This window comes from Notechis scutatus, chromosome 4, assembly GCF_049901735.1.
Source record: "Notechis scutatus isolate UNSWTSFEM ecotype Mainland chromosome 4, rNotScu1.2, whole genome shotgun sequence".
Taxonomy (NCBI): domain Eukaryota; kingdom Metazoa; phylum Chordata; class Lepidosauria; order Squamata; family Elapidae; genus Notechis; species Notechis scutatus.
This window is the reverse complement of record NC_142012.1, coordinates 115,634,008-115,657,062: the sequence shown is the minus strand read 5'-3', so window position 1 is coordinate 115,657,062 and position 23,055 is coordinate 115,634,008. Positions and strand designations below refer to the sequence as shown.

The following is a 23,055-nucleotide window of genomic DNA, read 5'->3' as shown; positions in this document are numbered from 1 at the left end:
GTGAAAAATCCTTAGGTCAACCTCTATTTTCTTGATGCTGTCCAGATATGTTAAACATGCCTCCAAATAGTATGAAGGACAACATATCTAAAGATTAGGCAAAAAGTAGCTTGAGTTCTTCTCGTAAGAGCAACTTTCAACAATTTCTGGCAGAATAATAACAGAATTAAATTTTCTGTTAGCCTGCCACTCTTTCTGCACACTCTTTCAGTATGATGTACAATGTCATTATCTAAATTATTCCACTATCTTCAGAGAAATATTCTACTATCCTCATTTTGTACTATTTTGTACTATCTTTAAAATGATGGTAGCAATGACATCCTGTATCCTACTTAAAGTATCTTAAAGTATTTGCATATGGGCATTATGTCATTCACCCTGACATATGTATTATAGGTACTAGTCCTCAAGTTACAAAGGGACTGTATTGGGACTGTATTGCCATTGCTAAATTGATGCAGTTGTAAAGTGTAAAATCTTGTGACCACATTGTTTAACAATGGCAATCCTGTTGCTCTTGTCAACTGAATCCCATTGTCAGGCCCATCCCAATCCAAGTCATTCCCAACTCTCTCCCATTTTTAAGCCTTTATAAAGTAAGGGACTGTCTCTTCTGCAATTCCCTCCATACATACACACAACTGTGCCCTTTTGGCTACCCTACACTTTGCTGCCTTGGCTGGCCCTGCCCTGCACTAACTCTGCACTTGTCCTGAACTCCATTTACCTTCTCTTCTGCTTGTTCTCCCATGCTGCAATCTGCTACCCAGCTGATTTTCGCCATCTCCTTCATCCTGCTAGTAACGAGGCACACCTACCTGGCCTTTCACAAGAAAGTTACTGGCCACTCCAGGCCTTCTTCCCATGGCCAGATGCTCATCATTCATTGACGTTGGAGAATATGGTACTTGTTTTGAAATGAAAATGAACTTTTCACTCTTGCTAAAAATATTATTTACTCTTCTGTACTTGTGCTCTACCAAGATCGAAAGGGAGCATTTTTCAAAGGAAAATTACATTTACAAGTCACAAACAGTAGCTAACAAACAGGACTCCCAACTATGATTTGAAAATGTGAAAGTCTTTGAAAACACATGAAAGACAAATAGGAGACCAAACTACTTTCTCTTTAAAAATTGGTACAGTTCACGTATGATTGGGGCATGTAGAACAGCCAAAAACTCAAGTAAACGTTAGGAATAAACTAGTCCATATAATGCAGACAAACTTCAATAACATGAGGCTGAAGTTTTATTTTATTTTATTGAATTCATCTTTCTATCATTTTCATTTTTTTGCATGAAGAAAATAAAGATATAGCAGTCCAAAAGTCTAAAATCTGCTTAAATGATGGATATCCTGTCCCCAAAAAATTGCCCAGAATCTCAGATTATAATACAGTATTTTGTCAGATTTCAGCAATCTCAAACTTGAGGTTTTCATGAGAATGGTAAAATCATAACTATTTGGCATTCTCCCAAAGCATCTCATGAGGTTTCAGACTTCTTGTGTAAGATGTAAAGCAAAAACCCAAATATCTTTTCAAATGTGTTTGATATTGTGAGTATGCTGATGATATTGAATTATATTCTCAGCCTTGGGCCCTCCAAGCAATACTGTCACAGTTCTGTCTGATGTCTGGAGGTTATAGGAGTCTGGATGAATGGAGAAAAGCCTCAGATTCAGCAGTTGTAGTACCAAGTATCTGTGGATTATGGGACAAGGACTTTGCATTTTGGTTCTAGATCAAGTTGTAATGCCCAGAATAGATCTACTGTTCATTTTCATGGGTCCTGCTAGACCTGTTGCTCCTGCTCAAAGAGCAGTGGCAACCATGGCTTGGCAGATCTTTGTAGAGCTTAATCTTGTGTCATTTTATTCCCACTAATGGATTGGAGAGCCTTTTCATGTTTTAGTCACCTCTTATTTGGATAAGTACAAAGTACTCTACCCAGAGATGCCCTTGGTGACCATTCAGAAGTTTAGCTGGTCCAGAATGGCCCAGTTGAAGATAGCCATGGATGCACTTCTATTTGCCTATGTAATACATCTATACAGGTAGTCCTTGACTTACCACAGTTTGCTTAGTGACCATTTGAAATTACAATGGCACTAAAAAAAGTGACCATTTTCACACTTATGACCATTGCAGCGTCCCCATGGTCACATGATTTATATTTGGATGCTTGACAACTGGCTCACATTTATGATGGCTACAGTGTCCCAGGATCCTGTGATCCCTTTTTTGCAACCTTCTGACAAGCAAAGTCAATGGGGAAACCAGATTCACTTAACAACCATGTTACTAAATTAGGAACTGCAGGGATTCACTTAACAAATGTGGCAAGAAAAGTTATAAAATGGGGCAAAACTCACTCAATATATTTCTCACTTAGCCACATAAATGTTGGGCTCAGTTTGTGGTCCTAAGTTGAGGACTACCTGTAGCGCGAGCACTGACTACCAGTGCGTTTCTAGATGTAATTCAAAGTGTTAGGTCTTAACTACAAAGCTCTTCGTGGCATTGGGTTACTGTAGGAGCATCTACCCACCAATTAAATTTAAATCTGCTGGGACTCAGGAATAAACTTCCCTGTTTGTGCTCCTTTCCTATGGAACAGCATCTGCCCTGAGTTAGCTCCAATCCCACCTGCTTTTTAGAAAACATTAAAGACCTGCTTTTATTTTTCCTGAGACATTGTGTGTGGGAATGATGTGACTCATTAAATGAGGGTCTTTTCCCCAACACCTGTGGGTTTGTATTGCTCCTATTTTCTATATTTGTTTTGTGGTATCTATTGTTTTGTTACTGGTACAGATTATGTAAACTTCCCTGAGTCACACACTCTATACGGTGGCTATATAATTCAAATAAATAAAGAAGACCAAAAACATTGTGGTTGGATGGAATTGACGAATGAAAGAAAAAGAGAACAGTGAAAAGTGAAAAGAACAAAGGACAATGGATTAGGAAGTAAATGGAAATCATGGAAACAGGGATGGTTGCAATATTATAAAAGTATGGAGAGAGATTTGTTGGCATTGATAAAAGCTAAATTTCACTATATCCCTTTTTCTTCTTTTGATCTCATACACTTAACCTTTTTTTAGCTTTCTATTTCTATAGTATTGCTTACTCCGAAAATCAACAACATGATGAATATGGATGGATGTATGGCTTTAGTTGAACTATCATATCTAATGCAAGTGCAGTATGCATAGTTCATGCAGAGTAGCAGACTAATTGGCTTTGATTCAAGTTTAGAATCTCCCAGGAATGTCAGCCATTGAGGGGCTGACATATTCTTTTGTTAGAACTGTGTGAATAAAAAAAAAAAGCTGGACTATTTACGAGATATTTGCATTTTACATCTTACCTAATTTAAAAAAAAAAAAATCTCTTTGAGTAATCACCATATCCTGCTTACTCAAATTTGTCCCTGTGGTCTTAGAGACAGGGAGGAAGAAAAAGTTTATTATTTTTGTAATCTGGACAGGCTGTGAGAAACGTGTCTGAAATATTTTTAATGTGCAATAAATAATTCCCTTAATCTGTCATTAAATGTGCCTATTACATGGCTACTGGGCCAATGTTGGGCACAAATATCTTTTCCTATTTTATTTTTATTTCATTTTTTTTTTAAAAAAAGGTTAGGATATGTATATATTTGAACTGAGGACTGCATATCACATTCCCATGGTATACTGGGGCAATACCCCAAAAAATGGGTGAGTCTGAAATAAAGAAATGTTTACAACAGAAACTGAATGTTGATTTAAGACATGGTCTATTTTAACCATGGTTACTTAAGCCATCTTTAGTTTACTTATTTATCGTATGGCATCAACAGAGGTCATGAGCAATCTTTAAAAGCTATAAAGAGTGGTTCAAAAATTTTCATGTTTCCTACATCATACTAATCCATGAATAATTTTTGTAAAATAGGGTTTCTAGTTTGGCATTATGTATGCATCTGTATGGTTTGTTCAACAGACAATAAAATCATGACTTCATACAACCTAATCTTCTAAATAGATAAAAGGTTTCAAATATAATTCAGTTCTAACTCCATGTCTGAGAGAATTATGTTTTAATATTCAACTTGCTGCTATATCAACTATGTCTGCATTTTTGTTTTATTCTACAGGGAGTAATAAATCACAGCTGCTTTAACTTGGACTCCTCCCTCCCAAATCACATTACCAATTGCCATGTGAGGAATCTAAAGCAAAAAAAAAAGTTGCATTTGTCTTAAAAGCCAGCTCAGACAGATTTTTCTCTCCCTATTGGAAGGATCCTAGATATTTATTGATTATTAATTTCTAATTGATGGCAGAAGTTTAAACTGAATTTCTATCCATCCATCTTTCACAAGGACCTCGGATAGGCAGATGCTGTTTAATAATAATAAAGGTATTGTTGCAGGATGTAAGCTGTTTCAAGAACAGGTAGTCCTCAACTTAGGACCACAAATTGAGCCCAACATTTAGGTGGCTAAGTGAGAAATTTGTTAAGTGAGTTTTGCCCCATTTTATGACCTTTGTTGCCATGTTTTTTTAAGTGAATCCCTGCAGTTCTTAAATTAGTAACATGGTTCTTAAGTGAATCTGGTTTCCTTGTTGACTTTGCTTGTCAGAAGGTTGCAAAAGGGGAAATCATATGACTCCGGGACACTGCAAGAGTCATAAATGCGAGTCGGTTGTCAAGCATGCAAATGTAAATCATGTGATCATGGGCATGCTGCATCAGTTGTAAGTGTGAAAAATGGTCATAAGTCACTTTGTTCAGTGGCACTGTAACCTCAAAGGGTCACTAAATGAACTGTTGTAAGTCGAGGACTACCTGTAAATCTGCCTTTGGCAATAGATTGTTGCTGAGTTGTCCACGCCGATAGTATTCAAGCCTGCTCCAGATGTTTTGTGATTGCATTCATGGTGCCTAAGATGACTATATTTGCTTTCTTATGCCAAAATAATTCTACTTCTATTTTGTAGGTCTTTTTGTGATTTTCTCCAGTTCTTTCTCTTCTCTTCTATTGTCTCCAGATACTGCAATGTCCACTATCCAGCCATTTTTGTCTTTATTACTGTTACAATTATTATGTTTAAAAGTTGATTTGAAAGCATAGTTACTCTGAAATGTGTTATATGAATGTACTAAATAAATAATTCTAGGATCTTGCTAGGAAGATCATCTAGAAACTCAATGTATGGTGCCTTGAGTTCTATGAATAATCACGTAAGAAAAGTATAAAAAACTACTTATGTATATTTATGTCACCTTTCTTACTCATTGAAGTGTAATGATATGTGGGAATTACGAGAGGGAGAGCAACAGATGGGAAAACCAAAGATGTCTCTGCCTGAAGAAGAGGGGAATGCCATGGGAAATGTTTCAAAAAGGATGCTCCTTAATTTTTCAGAGAGCAAAATTGACCGCTCATAGTTAACATAACTATAAGGCTTCTGGGTGATAGGAATCTTGAAACTATGCTGCTGTTTCTTTCTAAAGAGCTATGAGGACAAATATGGGCTTTGCTGGCATTCATTCTAGATCATCTTTTCCCATTCTGTTATTTTCAGATCTGTTGGACTCATAACCCTCAGAATTCCCAGCAAGAAAAGTCAAAGACCTACCGGCTAGAAATTCTACAAAGAGCTACTCCCAAACAGCTGGAGGATACCAGACTTAGGGAATCTATCCTAGATTTTGGCCAATAAATTAGTTACATTTTTTGAGGGAAACAAAAACATGTTTCAAAGAATGAGAGGCCAACAAAAACTCAGGCAAGCATGGGAATAAAATTTAATGGCAAAATCCATGCATTTGGCCTAAGATCTGCATGAAAGTCTCCCCTAGTTCTTACAAGTGTATTTGTTATGATGACTTTTAAAAACAAAGTATCAACAATTTGCAGAAACAAAATAAGACTTCATAAGCCTAAGGAAATTAGTTTGCTTTATCTATATTGCATTAAAGAACTTGTATGAAATGGACAATTAATTGGGGTGGGTGTTGGATCAAAGATTTAGCTTTTCTTGTTAAGCAGCCTTTCAAACGTTGTTTCATTAACATGAGTAATACGATTGGGTAGCAAAAGGAGAAATATTATCCTACAGCAAATTATTCATCACTTCTTATTACCCATCTCATAGTGATTTGAACTACAGGTCAGAAAAAGAAATATTATTTGTTCTTTGATTTATATAATCATCAGAGCATGTCAGCCATTAAAGGTAAAAGAGAACACTGGAGGGAAAAGAACATCTGGAGCAACAGTGTAACTTAACACAACATCAAAGAAGGAAAGGGGAAAAAAGAATTGATATAAAAGTACAGAAATTGAAACTTCTCTCCTATGCACATTTATAATGAGCATTCACATTAGAATTCCATGAGCCTTAATACAAGTTTATTGTAAATGACATTTTGTAAAGACAACAACAACTGTGCATTAACAATTATATTATGTGTCTGCTTGTGAATTACTCAGTTAGCAGTAGCTTAGTGGGTAAATTTAATCTTTTTTAGCAAACTAACTGCAACTGTCATATCAAACTCTATAATAGTCTAAGCACTACCAGCATATCATCCGAAAAGTTTTCACCTAATTTATATGTACATCTTTTTTTAAAAGCACACATAAACCTCTTATTTAACAATGCAGGCTCTTTATCTAAAATAACATAAAAGATATGCAGCATAATCAACACTTATACATTATTGCAAATATGTAATGGAACCTCCACATTATATTTATTATACTACATATTAAATCAAATATTATGTTTACTTTGGAAATACTGCAAAAAATGCAGAGTTCAGCACCATTATATCAACAACAGATACATACAAGAGGAGTGGAGCACCATGAATGTACCTCCACTCCAGGACTCCAATCACAACTGAACTCAATATTAAAGGATGAATCATTTATTCATACATTTGATATAACTTTTGTCTAATTGTGATTCTTATTATAACTTGGAAGTGTTCAAATACTGAATTCATTTTCTGTTAAAACATTTCCTATAACTTACTGGAATTTATATTTAGGAGAGTATGTTTGGGCTAACATAGTGTACCAGATTGGTTTGGTAGAGAGATGGACAACATGCACATTGATTGATTGATTGAATTAATTAATGATACTGCAGTCATCTGTTAAGCACATTTGCAACGTTGAGACAGTATTGCAAGTGTATCATAAAATAACTTTGTGGCACCTAACAAAGCAGCTATTACAATAAAAGACAAAGTAGCTTAGATTTTTTTTTCCTACTGAAAGATTCCCAGTGCTCAAAGATAAGGCAGAGATAAAGAACAGAACTGTATTCCTATGAACATATTTCTCCCCTTTTCAGACTACATCAACTCAAATATTGTCATCCCACTCCCTGTACAGAGATATATGCCCTCAACTCCCTCTCTCTCCTTGATGCACATGTCCTCTTCCTTCACTAATCCTTTACTGTGTCTACTACATCCGTAGCTCTTCACACTATATGAGATCGCTCATTTTCAAAACTGTAAGTTTTCATCTTGATCTATTCTGGAAAAGGTTCAGAAATGAGAAGGGATTAAAGAAAGATTCCCAAAAGCCCCAGTGGTGCAGTGGTTAGAATGCAGTATTACATTTTAACTCTGCCCACAGCCAGGAGTTTGATCCTGACTGACTCAAGATTGACTCAGTCTTCCATCCTTCTGAGGTTAGTAAAATGAGGGTGCAGACTGTTGGGAGAAAAATGATGACACTATAAACAGTTCAGAGAGTGATATAAAGCACTATGGAGCAATATATAAACCTACGTGCTATTGCTATATTTACCATCAAATATGGTGCTGGATAGAAGTACACCTAGTATCAATATAACAAACAGTTCATTGTCTGGTTTATGCATAACTAAAATGGAATTTTAATTTCCAATATAGCAGGATATTACTTTTAGTAGAAATGCAACCTGTGAAGCTCACTTTCTACATATTAAAAATGTCTACAATTTAATAATTATCTGTAAAATATAAGAATAACCAGAAAGATCCTAAAAGAAAGCGATGGTAAATTGTTTACATGTTATTGTCTAGAACAGGGGTGTCAAACTCAAGGCCCACAGGCCAGATTTGGCCCACGTGGCCATCCTGGAAACTATGCGGCCGGACTGTGTCACTTCGTCCCAGCCCACGCCATCCCGGCATGCATGGGTGTGCTCAGGAGGTGGCAGGTGCATACACACACACAGGCCCAGTTCTCTGTTGCTGTGTGAAGAGCAACTAATGTAGTCTGTGGGACTATGGTAAAAAAATAGTTCAGACCTTCCAACCTCATGAGATCTTTTTCTGTGTATGAGAAGCTGAACTATTTTTTAACCATAGTCCCACAGACTATGCCACAGAAGCGAACGGAGCTGGAAAGCAGGTTAGTGAAGGGATGTGGCTACCCTGGGGAGGGGGGGGAGGGTTAAGGGTTTGGCATGGGTGGTTTGGCTGAAGGGTCCTCAGGAAAGGCAGGGCAGGTGGGGCAGCTTGGCACACCCTGCCTTGCTTTGTCTTTCACCCCTCCCCACTGCCTCACTTTGTTCTTTGCTACTTCTTCTTGCTTGCCACTGTAATGGAACAGGAGGCTAAGCAATGCACTGGTGCAGTGGCCACACAGTGAGGCAATGGGGGTGGAAGACAAAGCAAAGTGGGGGGAGGTTTGCAGAGCTTCTTCCCACTCCCCACACTGGCTTACCTGAACGCCCCACAGGCCAGGCATTGAAGCGTTGCTACTGCCATTGCATTGAGAGAGAGAGAGCAAGAGACCGGTCCGATCCAACGTGTGTGTGTGTGTGTGTGTGTGTGTGAGAGAGAGAGAGAGAGAGAGAGAGAGAACACCGCCGCCAGCCTGGTATAACTCCTAGGTTGGATCGGACCTCTCTCTCTCTCTCTCTCTCTCTCCACACACACACACACACACACACACACACAGGTTGGATTGGATCTCTCTCTCCCCCCGTCTTTCTCTGTCTCTCTCTGCAGCAGCAGTCACCTGAGCAGCCATGATCCCCCTCTCTAGCCTGCCAGCACCGCCTGACCTAGTCCTTGCCTGGGCAGCTGGCTGGCACAAAGCCTCACTGTTTTCCTCCTCCTCCTCCTCCTCACTCAAGAGGCCCCCACGAAATGCAATCATGGGATAAACTGACCCTGGTTTGTTCTCAATCTTTTAAGTGATCACTAACTACTAGCACAAGTGGCATTTGATCCCAAGTCGAAAAGCATTGAGAAATGTTTCTCCTTTTGCATTTGAGCATCCAAGAAGAGACAGGAAAAACAAAGAAAACAAAAAGGGATGATGGGAAGGAAAAAGAAGGGAAGATGGGGAGAAAGAAGAAAGAAAGCAGAATGAAAAGGAAAGGAAAAAGAAGAAAAGGGAAAGCAGAAGGAAGGAGATTATAATGAGAGAGAGTGAGGGTCTGAGATAAATTTTGCTTTAACACTTGGCCACTAGCAGCCCTGCTGCCTTTTGCCCCCACTATACCCAACTCCTGGTGGTCTCCCATCCTATCGCTGAGAGTGCTTTGGTTACAAAGCCGGGTCTTCTCACAAGGAGGGCAAGTATGTGGACCTCCCTCTGACCCACACACTTGCTCTCCAGCACACATTAGCAACCTGCCCAAGGAGAGTGAGCACAGCAGCAGTGGGAGCTGTCCATGCCCATCCTAGCCCATCAAAGTCAACCACAACCCTGATGCGGCCCTCAATGAAATTGAGTTTGATACCAGGGATGACCATGGTGTCAAACTCTGGAGGCCCTCCGGAAGCCCATTTTTCCCTCCCCCAGAGCCTTCGCACAGACCCTGCACTTACTTGCATCAAAAATGGGCCGCGTGGAGACTCCTGGGAGGGGCAAGTTGGGCGGGATGGGTGGGATGGGCGGAGCCAGCTGGTCAGTTCAAATACCGGTTTGGTGAACCAGATGCAAATTTAACATTCAGTTCGCCCAAACGGGTCCAAACTGGTAGAATTCCACCCCTCTTTCTTTATAAAAAGAAGGATATTGGGAGTGGGGTGTGGGTTAAATACTAACAATATCTTCCAACTTCCAGGATTTTCAAGCACTGCAAAATCCTACTTTACAACTGGAAAGGGAAAGTGACACAACCAAAAATATAGCCCTTAAAAGTAAGCAGAAAAAATGGCATATCAGAAAAATACCAACTGTATGGAAACATTTCATTTCAAAATAACTTCCTGAATGCACTGTTTATGTAATCCAGTCAGGGAGGAAATTATGAAAGTGGGCTATACAAGATACACAGTTGAATAGACTTTACTTGTGATCTGCATTTTGAACTATTTTATAAAATAACTCCTTGACAAACTGTGTTTTCTTTTATTTACCAGATGCAGGTAGTAAGATATCCTGACATTCATGGCTCATATACCTACCCAATATACATGCATATACTGGTATAATATCTCAACCAGTCCTTTTCACCTGCAGTTTGCAATATCAGACTCAACCAACACAGCAATAGGAAACAGAACAGAGCAGACTTTATCAGAAAGTCATTTTATCCAGCTGAGATAAAATGCTTTAAGTCCACTTAAATGTTCCTGTTGTGATTGAGTAACCGACTTGTGAGTCATTACCCAAAGAAAAAATACTTTTACCAAATTTTGAGTAAATTATCCCTGTTTGGGAAGTACAGCTTTATCCCATCTAGAAGCTTCCTTCCTTCCTCTTTCGTTTTACTTATCAGGCTGCAAAAGAAAAAGTATACCCATTTTATGGCAACAGAAAATGAGACTAATAGTCCTTTGACTTATATCAGTTCTTCATTTCCATTAGGGTGGACTGGCCATCATCTGATAGCATGGGGAAGGAGGGAATAAGCCATTTCCCACTGTAAGTCTGAAGTGTTATATATCAGTCTATTATAAACACCAAAACAACTAGACACAAGGACAGTTTTTTCCCTATGCTTTGATAAGCAACAAATTCCCACAAGAGTGTATGCCCTAGAATGTCAAAATACATAGTAGGGCTATATTACTATTATTCTTCACATTTTTCCTATTACCTATAGTATCTTATAGTATCTTATGACTATAAGATTGTTGTTTGTATGAGTTATATGATTGCTTTTACTTAATATCCTATTATGACTAATGTTGATTGCTTTTATTTATTATCTATGACTATCACTAAGTGTTGTATCTAATGATTTATAATGATTGTATTTTACGATCATGATTTATCACTTGTTGCTTGCGTGTACACTCAGAGCTTATTCACTGGAGACAAATTCCTTGGCCAATAAAGAATTCTACTCTCTTCTCCTCTCTCTCCTCTTCTCTCCTCTATTCTATTCTAATGCAGTAAGGTTAGCATAGGAAATAAACACATTAACCTCACAAGCAATAGCAAGCCAACAAGTTCTCTTTTTTGGAAATTATTTCAACACAATAAAAGCAGGTGCTATTTGAGACTCTAACTACCCCCAAAACACACTTCAAAAACCTATTTACATGTCATGTCAATATTAGCCAACCTATCTGCTTGTCATGTGTGTTAGATTATAACTGTAATTCTCATTTAGGAGAGAGAAGGCTGTGGCAATCTAACATTTAAAGCTAGGATTTCAAGATTGTATGCTATTCTAAGTTTCCAATAAAGGAAGTGTGCAAACTATGCAGGCATAAGGAGGCCAAAACTGGCCCTCGAAGAAATCCAGTTTGACACCCCTGCTCTAGGTAGTTTACAAAGTCAGCATATTTCCCCCAATAATCAGGGTCTTCATTCAACCTTGGAAAGATGGGAGGCTGAGTCTACCTTGAGCTGGACAGGATCCAACTCCTGGCAGTGGGCAGAGTTAGCCTGCAATACTGCATTCTAACCACTGTCACACCGCAATTATAATACATAATAATACAATAATAATAAAACAAGTAAAAGGAAATTGATTGGGCATCTAAAATAGGACTCAAAGAACAAGAAGAAAACATCCTGCTCCAGACAAAAAGTTATAAAGCTTTATTATGTGGCAATGTTTCTCGGTTTCAACAACTTTAAGCATGCTGGTTGGGGAATTCTTAAAATTGCCAAGGCTGGAAAACACCAATGCATGGTTTAGGCTGCTTAAAGATAATACCAAAGCAGCACCTAAGATGCCTAGTTGCCTTTGAACCAGGTCTTCCTAGAAAGAGTGGAGGAAAAAGAAGAAAGAGATGAGAAAAGAGTAATCTTGCCTTGAAATAGATATCACCATGCCCACAATTGATGATGACGATAATGCCATTTATGTTGTCATGTTTCTACTTATTGCCGAACATTATTTTGACTGGAATGATGAAGGACAATTATTCATAGATGCAAATTTACAGTTATATTTACAGTTCAATTCAGTTCATTAATCCTACAGTTTTTCTGTGGGCTACGATCATTCCAAACAAAGTGCACAAAAGGTCAGTTTGCACAACTTATTCTGGATACTTGAAATTAATCATCTGGTTTCCTCCTTAAGTAAGCGAACACTGTTTCTCCCTTTCTTGTCCCACATGCTTTCGAGATTCCAGGCATTCCTACTGTCTCCCCTTCTTCACCAAAGCTTGTTTTAGTCTTTCAACATACTGTACTTAATTTGCATGGCTAGAATTTACATATTTCCAAAAGTGCTTATTACAGTGAAAATATTGCTCTGTCCCAGCAATTGGTGGAGAGTGGTCCAGGGAAACTTGGGGATTTAACTCTGTACTTACCTTCTTTCCCTTCCCTCTAAACTCACATGTACTTATTTTCAACCGTATAAAGTTTTTTAAAAAAATAATCAAACACACAAAAATCTCTAGGCACCTAGAATTTTGAAGTCACGCAATTCACCCATAGTATTATATTGATATATAATTAATATATATCAAGCAATATTCTACAGTGAAACCAGGGAATACTAACAGGGAAGGTAGACATAGAATAGAAAGTGTAAAACAATATGCAGATTTAAATAAGAAGCAACAACACCCAGTTCCCAGGTAAGAGAATAAAATCTACAATGGCTGATTTAGGAGCATATTGTTTTAATATTCTTGGACACTAGAACTGATGCTCAAGTTCTTAGATTTTCTAGTCTTGATATCCTGAACAGATAATCCTTTAAATTTAAAACATGAATGGGGAATCTGTGGCCTTCTGAATATATTTGAATTACAGGTTTCATCATATCTCTCATGCTGGATAAGGCAATATAAAGTGTGGTCCAGCAACATCTAGAACAGAGGTCTCCAAACTTGACAACTTTAAGACTTTGACTTGTGGACTTCTACTCCCAGAATGTCTCAGCCAGTCCACAAGTCTTAAAGTTGCCAAGTTTGAGGACCCCTGATCTAGAAGGACACATATCCCACCTATGGTTTACCTAGTCAATAATCATGCTTTTGTTTGTATCACAAAATTGGCTAAAGCTACTTCATTTATTTATTATATGCACAGAATTCAACATTGTATAGCAAGCAATATTTTTCCTGGACAAGTGTTCACAAAGCAACTATATACTGTGATTAATTGTTCATTCACTTCAATTTGAACATTTCTATATAGCGAGTAAAACCTTCAATATTTCTCCATATAGAAAAGGTGTTGTCCGCAGCTAATAATTTAGTATTCAGAACTTCCAGCTGTATATAGCAACCGGGTTGGTTGCTGTTTGGCAGATATTATCTCTTAATAGATAGCACTGTCAGTTTTGATAATAACCATCTGCATTTTAGCCAGTCCATTCTATCCTGTGCTCTGGAAAAGGTAATGAGTGTCATTAATTTTAATTGTTCTAATTATATATTTGGGATACAAGTTTCTACATGCAACTCCTTGCACGCAGCATCTTATATGCAGCCCATTTATTCACAAAAAGACTGGGTCATATTGAAGCAAGTTAGTACATTTCCTATATTCATGTGTTTAGCCAAATATTTATTTATTTATTTAGTGTATGGCAAATATATGGACTTATAGCGGTTCAAATGTTAATGTCTATTCAAGGACTATGGTGGTCTATGTTGAAAAAAAGCAGACATTGAGCTAGTGTAAGCTCTTCATGGACATTCGGACACAATGTGAGGGATATTTTGTCAAACAGCACCACAGTCACACTGAGGGATAAAGACAAGAGCCCACTTAAACAATGAGTCCTGGCAAACACCATGTGGGATATGGATCCTGTTCAGAATTGACCAATGATGGCAAGGAAGGTCAAAACCTGGCACCTTTTGTGTAGGGTCATCTATGTAACTGCCTGTATCTGGGTGTCCAGCAGCCCATTTGGCTTTCCACTGTTCAAAGTTGTTAGACAGCTGATGAGTGAGGGCCATAGAGGGCTTCCTGGATTTAAGCCTGCCAATTGATAAACAAGGAAGATCAGCATGCACAGGAAGAAGTGGGTTTCTCATAATTTTGTTACACTCCTTCACTAAGCCAAATATTGAACAGTTGTTTTGAATGACAGTAGAATTACCATACAGTTGAAATAATTTCTCCTTTTTTCTTGCTTTTCATTCTTTCTGAAAAATACATTCTTAATTGACAAAATCATTATGATCCCCCAAATCAGGTGGCACACTAAAAAGGCCCTGTTTCATTATTTAAAATATTGGGGTTGCACATTTTAACAGTGTTCAGAGCAAGAAACATTTGTGCATTCAAATGTGAGACTTGTCACCAGAGTGACACATCAATGACAATATCTCATTACGCACCCAAGAAGTAGTTTGCCTATTCAGCATTGCTCAAGTATTATCAGCAAGTATTCCTGTTTTCAGCTATCAATAAACTCAGGACATCCCTAAGATTGCCACAGAAATATTCTGAAAAGCAGGATATTTTTTAAATGATAATGGCAGATGTATATTGAAACCAACATTTTCATCAGAATGGGCCAACCAGAAACTTGTGAGAGAATTCAGCCTCAAAGCACAGGTAATTGTGAGAAAATTAAAGGAAGACTTCTAACGAATCCACAGGAATCATTTTAAGGCCACTCCATGAAGCCAGAGAATTACATCACCTCCTTCAGCACAAGCAGTTAAAAATTATGTCCTAATTTGAGTTCACAGCATGCTCCATCCTGATAGGGCACGGCTGCATAACAATACATTAAAACACAAACATTTTCAAAAATTCATTACAATCTAATTAAAATAGCTACACACCAAAATAACAGCATTGTTACCTCCCTGCAAACAAGTCCAAAAAGGTTTGCTTGCAATAGTGTTAAAAATTATCAGGAAATTTTGTAATAATTATTCCTTTTTAAAATTACATTCATAAATATTAAATTAAATTAATGCAGATATGACAGAGCATAAATTAATATTGCAATCCTATGTACTCAGAAAATATAGTTTGCCTATTTACAGGTGAAACTTGAAAATTTAGAATATCGTGCAAAAGTTCATTTATTTCAGTAATGCAAATTAAAAGGTGAAACTAATATATGAGATAGACTCATGACATGCAAAGCAAGATAGTTCAAGCCATGATTTGTCATAATTGTGATGATGATGGCTTACAGCTCATGAAAACCCCAAATCCACAATCTCAGAAAATTAGAATATTACATGCAATCAATAAAACAAGGATTGTACATAGAACAATATCGGACCTCTGAAAAGTATAAGCATGCATATGTACTCATTACTTGGTTTGGGCCCCCTTTGTAGCAATTACTGCTTCAATGCAGTGTGGCATGGAAGCTATCAGCCTGTGGCACTGCTGAGGTGTTATGGAAGACCAGGATGCTTCAATAGCAGCATTCAGCTCTTCTGCATTGTTCGGTCTCATGTCTCTCATTTTTCTCTTGGCTTCTCTATGGGGTTCAGGTCAGGCAAGTTTGCTGGCTAATCAAGCACAGTAATCCCACGGTCATTGAACCAGGTTTTGGTGCTTTTGGCAGTGTGGGAAGGTGCCAAGTCCTGCTGGAGAATGAAGTCACCATCCCCATAAAGCTCATCTGCGGAAGGAAACATGAAGTGCTCCAAAATCTCCTGGTAGATAGCTGCATTGAACCTGGACTTAATGAAGCACAGTGGACCAACACCAGCAGATGACACAGCTCCCCAAATCAACAGAAACTGTGGAAACTTCACACTGGACTTCAAGCATCTTGCAGTGTGTGCCTCTTCATTCTTCCTCCAGACTCTGGGTCCTTGGTTTCCAAATGAGATGCAAAAGTTGCTCTCATCAGAAAAGAGGACTTTGGACCACTGAGCAACAGACCAGGTCTGTTTTTCTTTAGCCCAGGTAAGACTTCTGATGTTGTTTGTTGTTCAGGAGCGGCTTGACAAGAGGAATATGACATTTGAAGCCCATGTCCAGGTGTGGCTCTTGATGCACTGACTCCAGCTTTAGTCCACTCCTTGTGAAAATCCCCAACACTTTTGAATGGCCTTTTCCTAATAATCCTTTCCATGTTGCGATCATCCCTGCTGCTTGTACACCTTTTTCTTCCACACTTTTCCCTTCCACAAAACTTTCTATTAATGTACTTTGATACAGCACTTTGGGAACATCCAACTTCTTTTGCAATTACCTTTTGAGGCTTTCCCTCCTTATGGAGGGTATCAATGATGGTTTTCTGCACAACTGTCAGGTCAGCAGTCTTTCCCATGATTGTGATTCCTACTGAACCAGACTGAGAGACTATTTAAAGGCTCAGGAACCCTTTGCAGGTGTTATGGCTTAATTAGCTGATTAGAGTGGGACACTTTGAGCCTAGAATATTGAACCTTTTCACAATATTCTAATTTTCTGAGATTGTGGATTTGGGGTTTTCATGAGCTGTAAGCCATAATCATCTCGATTATGACACATCATGGCTTGAACTATCTTGCTTTTCATGTAATGAGTCTATCTCATATATTAGGTTCACCTTTTAAGTTGAATTACTGAAATAAATGAACTTTTGCACGTTACTCTAATTTTTCGAGTTTCACCTGTATGAATGAATGAATGAATGAACAAATGGACAAAAAGTCTCAGAAACCAGTAAGATTTCTCAGCAAAAGAATGTAAACCTTTTAGAACAGTGGTCCCCAACCTTTTTTGTACCAGGGACCGGTTTCAAGCAGAAACATTTTTTCAAGGACCGGGGAGGGGAGGAGAGAGAATCCGACTTTGGTAGTTTGCTTGCAGTTTCATTGCCTGACTAGGTAACATCTGATGTTGTTACCTAGTCGGGTAATAAACGTCTGCCAGCAAACCACCAAGTTCAGGGAGCGCCTTGGTCCTGCCTCCCTCAGCCCCATCCCTCAGGTGTCTCCCTCCCTCCCTCCCTCAGGTGTCTGCCTCGTTCCTCTCTCAGTCACTCTATCGCTCCTACAGCAGCCCAGGAAGAAACTGCTTCAAAGAAGCCGGGGGTGGGGGTGGGGTGGCTTTCCTGTCACCGCAGCTTCCCGAGCGCCGTTTCACCCCCACCCGCCCGCCCGCCCGCTCGCGGTTCAATCCACAGTGCTCCGTTCTACCTGCCTGCCTGCCTGCCTTCTTCGTTTCGAGCAGCTTCGGCTGATAAAAAGAGGCGAATAGTTATTATTCTCAGCGGGCTGCTCCCAAACAACCAGACAGGCAGGCAGGCAGAACGGAGCACTGTGGATTGAACTGCGAGCGGCGGGCGGGTGGGGTGGGGTGAAACGGGCACTTCGGGAAGCTGCGGTGACAGGAAAAGCCACCCCCGGCTTCTTTGAAGCAGTTTCTTCCTGGGCTGGTGGAGGAGCGAGAAAGCGACTGAGAGAGCTGAGCCAGAGAGCAGGACAGGCTTCGGTTGCTTCCTCCCTCCCCTTCTTTCATTTGTGTCCTTGATCCCGATCCCAGCAGCATTCACGAAGGCGAAGAAAGCCGCCATTTTTTTTAATTTTTTTTTCTTTGCGGCCCGGTAAAGAGTGCTCCACGGCCCGGTACTGGTCCGCGGCCCGGTGGTTGGGGACCCCTGTTTTAGAACAATGCCAGAAAATAGAATTTAAAAAAGGCTGAAGCATGATTCTCACAAGTTCTCTTTCATAAAATATTAAAGAACTAAACAACTTATTAAATAGAAAACGGCCTAAGGGCCCAATTCCATTTTTTAAAGGGATGTTGAAAGCAAGAAAAAAAAGAAAGAAAGCCCAAATTTAATTAATTAATTAATAAAATGCACCATTTTGTTTTGGCACAGTAAGCAGTATGCTTCCAAGAAATCCACATACTAGCCAGGAAGTGATCACACATCAGAGGAGAAAGAAGTTCTGTTCCTGTGGAATTTATACAAATGAAAAGAAAAAGTGCTTTCCATTTTGTCAGGTTCCCCTGCATGGCAAAAGTGAAGATTCTGTTTCACAGCAGAAGGTTAATGCCATCCTTAAAACATCCAGCTGCATGAGTCTTATAACATTGAGATTTACAGAAAGGCAAAAGGATTTTCCCACGCACCCCACTTTGACATTTGAGATTTGTGTTTCTTTCAAGCACCGGGATGGGTCCATACCACTGCTTGCCTCTTTCCGTCCACTCCTTTTTTGGCCTGCCTTCTACAGAAGAAGCCAGCACAACTTCTCATCTACAGCTGGCAACCTGCAACAAACTGTCTTCCTTTTTTTTTTTTTTTACTTTTAAAGTACACTTAAAAAAAAAGGACACACAAAAGAACCAGAATTGAAAGGAGGGACCTTCTGCCAGGGTGAAACACATCTTTAGGATTGCTGATATGTCTAATAAAAGTATACACCCATAGTAAAACACACCCACAGTCACTTTCCGGCACACAGCGGCTAAAATCTACTTGACGGTATCAAGGGTTGGGTTTTTTAAAATAATAACATTATTATTATTATTATTATTATTATTATTATTATTATTATTATTATTATTACTACTTACACAGTTTAATAATAGCAACCACCTCCTTCAGTACAAGCAGTTCTGTTGCTATTAAACAAACGTATAAAAATAGCCATATCTTGTTTTGCAGTTACAAAAGCTCCACCATGGAAAGTACTTGCTTTGAAAAAGTGTAAGATATGGTGTTGGGAGAGGAATCTCCACCCTACTTTAAGTTCACAATTGCCATTGAGTTGACAGAAGGTAAGACAAGAACCAGATTGCTCAACATTCCATTTATGGTCTTGAAGCAGCTGCTCCTTCTTTCTCAAGTCTATGATGGGCATTAAAACCTTCCTGAGAGAAGCTCTATTATCTTCTGGAACTCCCTAACAATCCCTTCTTTGGGGAAAAGGATCCTTTTGTCCTGTCCAGGATGAAGACCAAAGCCATCCATCCACCTCCATCAACCAACCTATCTCATCTTCTCCACATCACCGTATGGCACACAAAGGCACTGGCAATCAGGTGACTAGTCTGGGAAGTTTTGAGAGTTGGGCCATCACATTTGGATGTCAGAGAAGGCCAGTTTGTGCCCAGGAAAAGGAAGGGGTTTGTGGAGGCTTCAGCCAAACAACATCTAACCCAGGGTTTCTCAACCATGAAGCCTTAAGATGTGAAAATGTCAACTCTCAGAACTTGGCTGGGGAATTCTGGAAGTTGAAGTCCACACATTCCCAAAATTGCATGGTTGGGAAGCCTGGTCTTCTGAGGAGATGCACAATGCAATACATATGCAACATGGCCACAGTGGTACACTCAATATGTCCTTCAAGGAGATAGCCTTGAAGTGACTTATCTGGGGACAGCAATTCTACTCAAGACAGGTGTATATATGAACGAAGCAGCAATTCCAGACCAAGAGGGTGACAGCTGGACCACAATCTCTTTTAGTCCACAACTTGTAAGGGCAGCCTCCTTTTGCAACACAGTGGGTCTTTCTCATCCTGTTCTGCAACATTGAAGACTACAGGTAATCTTTGACTTACAACTATTTGTTTGGCAACAGTCTGCAGTTTCAACAACACTGAAAAACAGTGACTTACTTTCACACTTACAGTATGTAAATGAGGGGTAAATGAGAAGAGGATTGCATCATAATCCCACAGTACTTGCAAGAACTAGTTTCAGAATGTGAGAGATTTTCTTAAACAATTATATGTTCAGATTCCACTTAAATTACTCCTTGGATGGGCTGACCGATTATCTGATTTGGTAGGAGAAACACCGGAGAACAACCTAAGATTAGAGTGCTGAAGATAACTTGCTTCTCATGTTAGAGTTATAAATGCAGAGAGCCAGATTTTCAGGTCCTGGTGTGTACTGGCATTGCCAGATCACCCTGAAAACTGGTCCTACAACCTACTCGTTAAGTAAATGATCAGGTGTGTGTTTGTATAGGTATGTGTATGTATATATGTTCAAGCACAAGGCTGAATGCTGGAAAAGTGCATTTTTAGCATATTTCAAGTGATATCAAAATAATTTTACAAGGAAGGTTCTTCTTTCCAGAGAAGAAAGTTTCAATGAGCACTTTCCCATTCCCTGGGATTTTTTTTTTTTCCTTTTGAAAAATACCAAAAATAGACTGCATTTTGTTAAGTTTAATTTTGGAGGGAAATAGTGTGCAGTATGGAGGTAGAGAACCTATTTAGTCCAAAGGACTTTAGGCAAATCTGCGGCAATGTGCCAATAGTGGGTGTGGCTGCTATAGAGGGCAAGGCCAGCCCACCGGGCTAGACAGCTGAGATGCCTTTATACTAACTAGCACACGTTCTCCTTCATTCATGGTCATACACCATTCTCTCTCTCTCTCTCTCTCTCTCTCTCTCTCTCTCTCTCTCTCTCTCTCTCTCTCACACACACACACACACACACACACACAAATTAAGGAGTCCAATATCCAGGATTTGCTATGTTACATGCCAGTACTTGTTTATTTAACAAAGGTATATGGCCACCATCTTATAGACATGTAGGTGCGTAAAGTAAAAGTAAAATAAAACAACCCTAATTGCAAATAACACTGTATTAGCACAAAATAACCTAGCATCTTCCTGTTTACACCACCTGTCATTATTTGATTAGCAAACATCGGCTCCTGAGAACGTGCAGAGTGCATTTTCTTCACCACCGGCAGTTCAAGCAGATGTCCTTTTAGCAACTAAACTCCAAATACCGCTTCCTTAAATACTATTTAAACTATTCAAAGTATTTAAAGTATTCCTTAAATACTTTTCAAACGGAGAAATCGCCCGTGAGAAATCGCCGCCGCAAAACCAGTAGCCACGAAACCAGTAGCCAGCTGTGCCTTCCAGCCCCAGCCGGCCAGCATAATCACGCGGAGGTTGTAGGCGAAACTCAGAAAGTTCCCAAATTCTTTCGCGGGTCATGAAGTAGCTGTAGCAGACTCTTTGATCTCTCTCTCCCTCCCTCCCTCCTTCTTACTCTCTTTCTCTGTCTCACTCACTCTCACACACACACTCGGCTGGGACGCGCGGTTTGCAAGTCTCGCCCGCTTCCTGGTGCCCCGGCTGGCGGCCCCCTCTGGTTCAGCTCTCAGGTGTTCTGGGTGGATCACCGCGAAGAGCACCCTCGCAGCCACCTCTCTGCCTTCCTTTCAAGGTTTATCGTTTCAAGCCCTTGAGTGCTTCTTAGCCTGCGACCACCACCACCCTTAAAACCGTCCCGTTATGAACTCCTTCCCCCTCCCCGGCTTCTAACTACAGATTCCTCCCTTCCTCGGACCAGTTCTTGGAAGCGAGACCGCGCATAATCATCTCGTTTTGCCAGCCGGTCGTCCACACCGCGACGCTCAGAACACGGATTAATTCTTTCGCCCCAATCCACGCACGAATCCACCCACGTCGCCACTTGTCCAGATTGCAGCTTCCAAGAAACCTTCGCTTGCTCCTTGCTAATAGCAGGGAGGACCAGAATAGCAGGGAGGCCAGAAAACATTTCAACGAAGACAGAACACCCACGGTGGGAAAACAAGCAGCCTCCCTGGGAAGCGCCAAGCCTCCGAGCCCTTTCCCACGCTCGGGAGAAAAGCAAAAGAGGCGCCCTTCCCTTACCTTTATATTTATCCATCCTGGGTCTCTCGCCTTTTAATTGGTGCTAGGCGGGATAGAGAGGTCTTTCCTAGAGTTGGAGGGTCCGGGTTTCTCCCACGTTCTCCAAAACTCCGGACGGACTTCTCCCAGCGGGATGCGCCTCTTTCGCCCTGCTTGCGGATTCTTTGCCTTAACTCTCGGGTAAAACCTTCTCGGACCGCCTTGCCGCTTCCTAGCTCCGCCCTTCCTATGAGGTCAGAATCGTCGGACCTTACAGGGACCTACGAGCGGTTGGGTGGCTGGAGAACGGCGTGGGAAGGGAGCGGTTAGGGAAGGGTGAATTTGGGTCCCCCCCAAACCAGCTTCGACGTCTCGTGCAAACCCTGCAAACCAATTCAATGTGAACCAACAGCCAAAGAAGCCAATTTATCAGAGGGATACAATCGAGATCAAGTGAGGTACTAATACCACTCTGTAAAGCCTTAGTTTTAGACCACACCTAAAATACTGCATCCAGTTTTGGTCACCATGCTACACAAAAGATATTGGCAGAGAAGAGCAACCAAGATGATGAGAGGACTAGAAGCTAAAACGTCAGATGAACTGGGCATGGCTAGTCTAGTAAAGAGAAGGACCAGGGGAAACATGATAGCGGTCTTCCAATATTTGAGGGGCTGCCACAGGGAAGAAGGGGTCAAGCTATTTTCTAAAGCACCTGTAGGCCAGACAAGGAATAATGGATGGAAACTGATCAAGGAGAGATTCAACCTGGAATAAGGAGAATTTTTTTGACAGTGAGAGCAATCAACTAATGGAAAAGCTTGCCTTCAGAAGTTGTGGAAACTTCATTACTGGAATCTTTCGAGAAGAGACTGGAGTTCCATCTCTCAGAAATGGTGTAGGGTTTCTTGCTTGGATGGGGGGTTGGACTAGATGACCTACAAAGTCCCTTCCAACTCTGTTAATCTGCTAATCTGTTAATGCAAGCATGTCAGTCGGTCATACATATTCAAATAAGTACTTGGAAGACAAGGCAACTGATTTTCCTTTCTCGCAATGCCTATGAGAACTTCTACGAAACCTCAGCTCAACCCTCTGGGTATCTCATGTGTTTC

General features: G+C 40.1%; 1 protein-coding gene across 1 annotated transcript in view; it reads right to left on the bottom strand.

Annotated features, from left to right (window-relative positions):
• The window catches only part of AFAP1L2 (actin filament associated protein 1 like 2), a 92,039-nt gene extending 69,896 nt beyond the window's left edge, over nucleotides 1-22,143 (bottom strand). Inside the window, exon 1 of the mRNA XM_087964518.1 lies at nucleotides 21,962-22,143. Within this exon, the coding sequence (XP_087820644.1) occupies nucleotides 21,962-21,977 (16 nt within the window). The 5' untranslated portion in view covers nucleotides 21,978-22,143. The remainder of the gene's footprint in view (nucleotides 1-21,961) is intronic.
• Nucleotides 22,144-23,055: the final 912 nt, after the last annotated feature.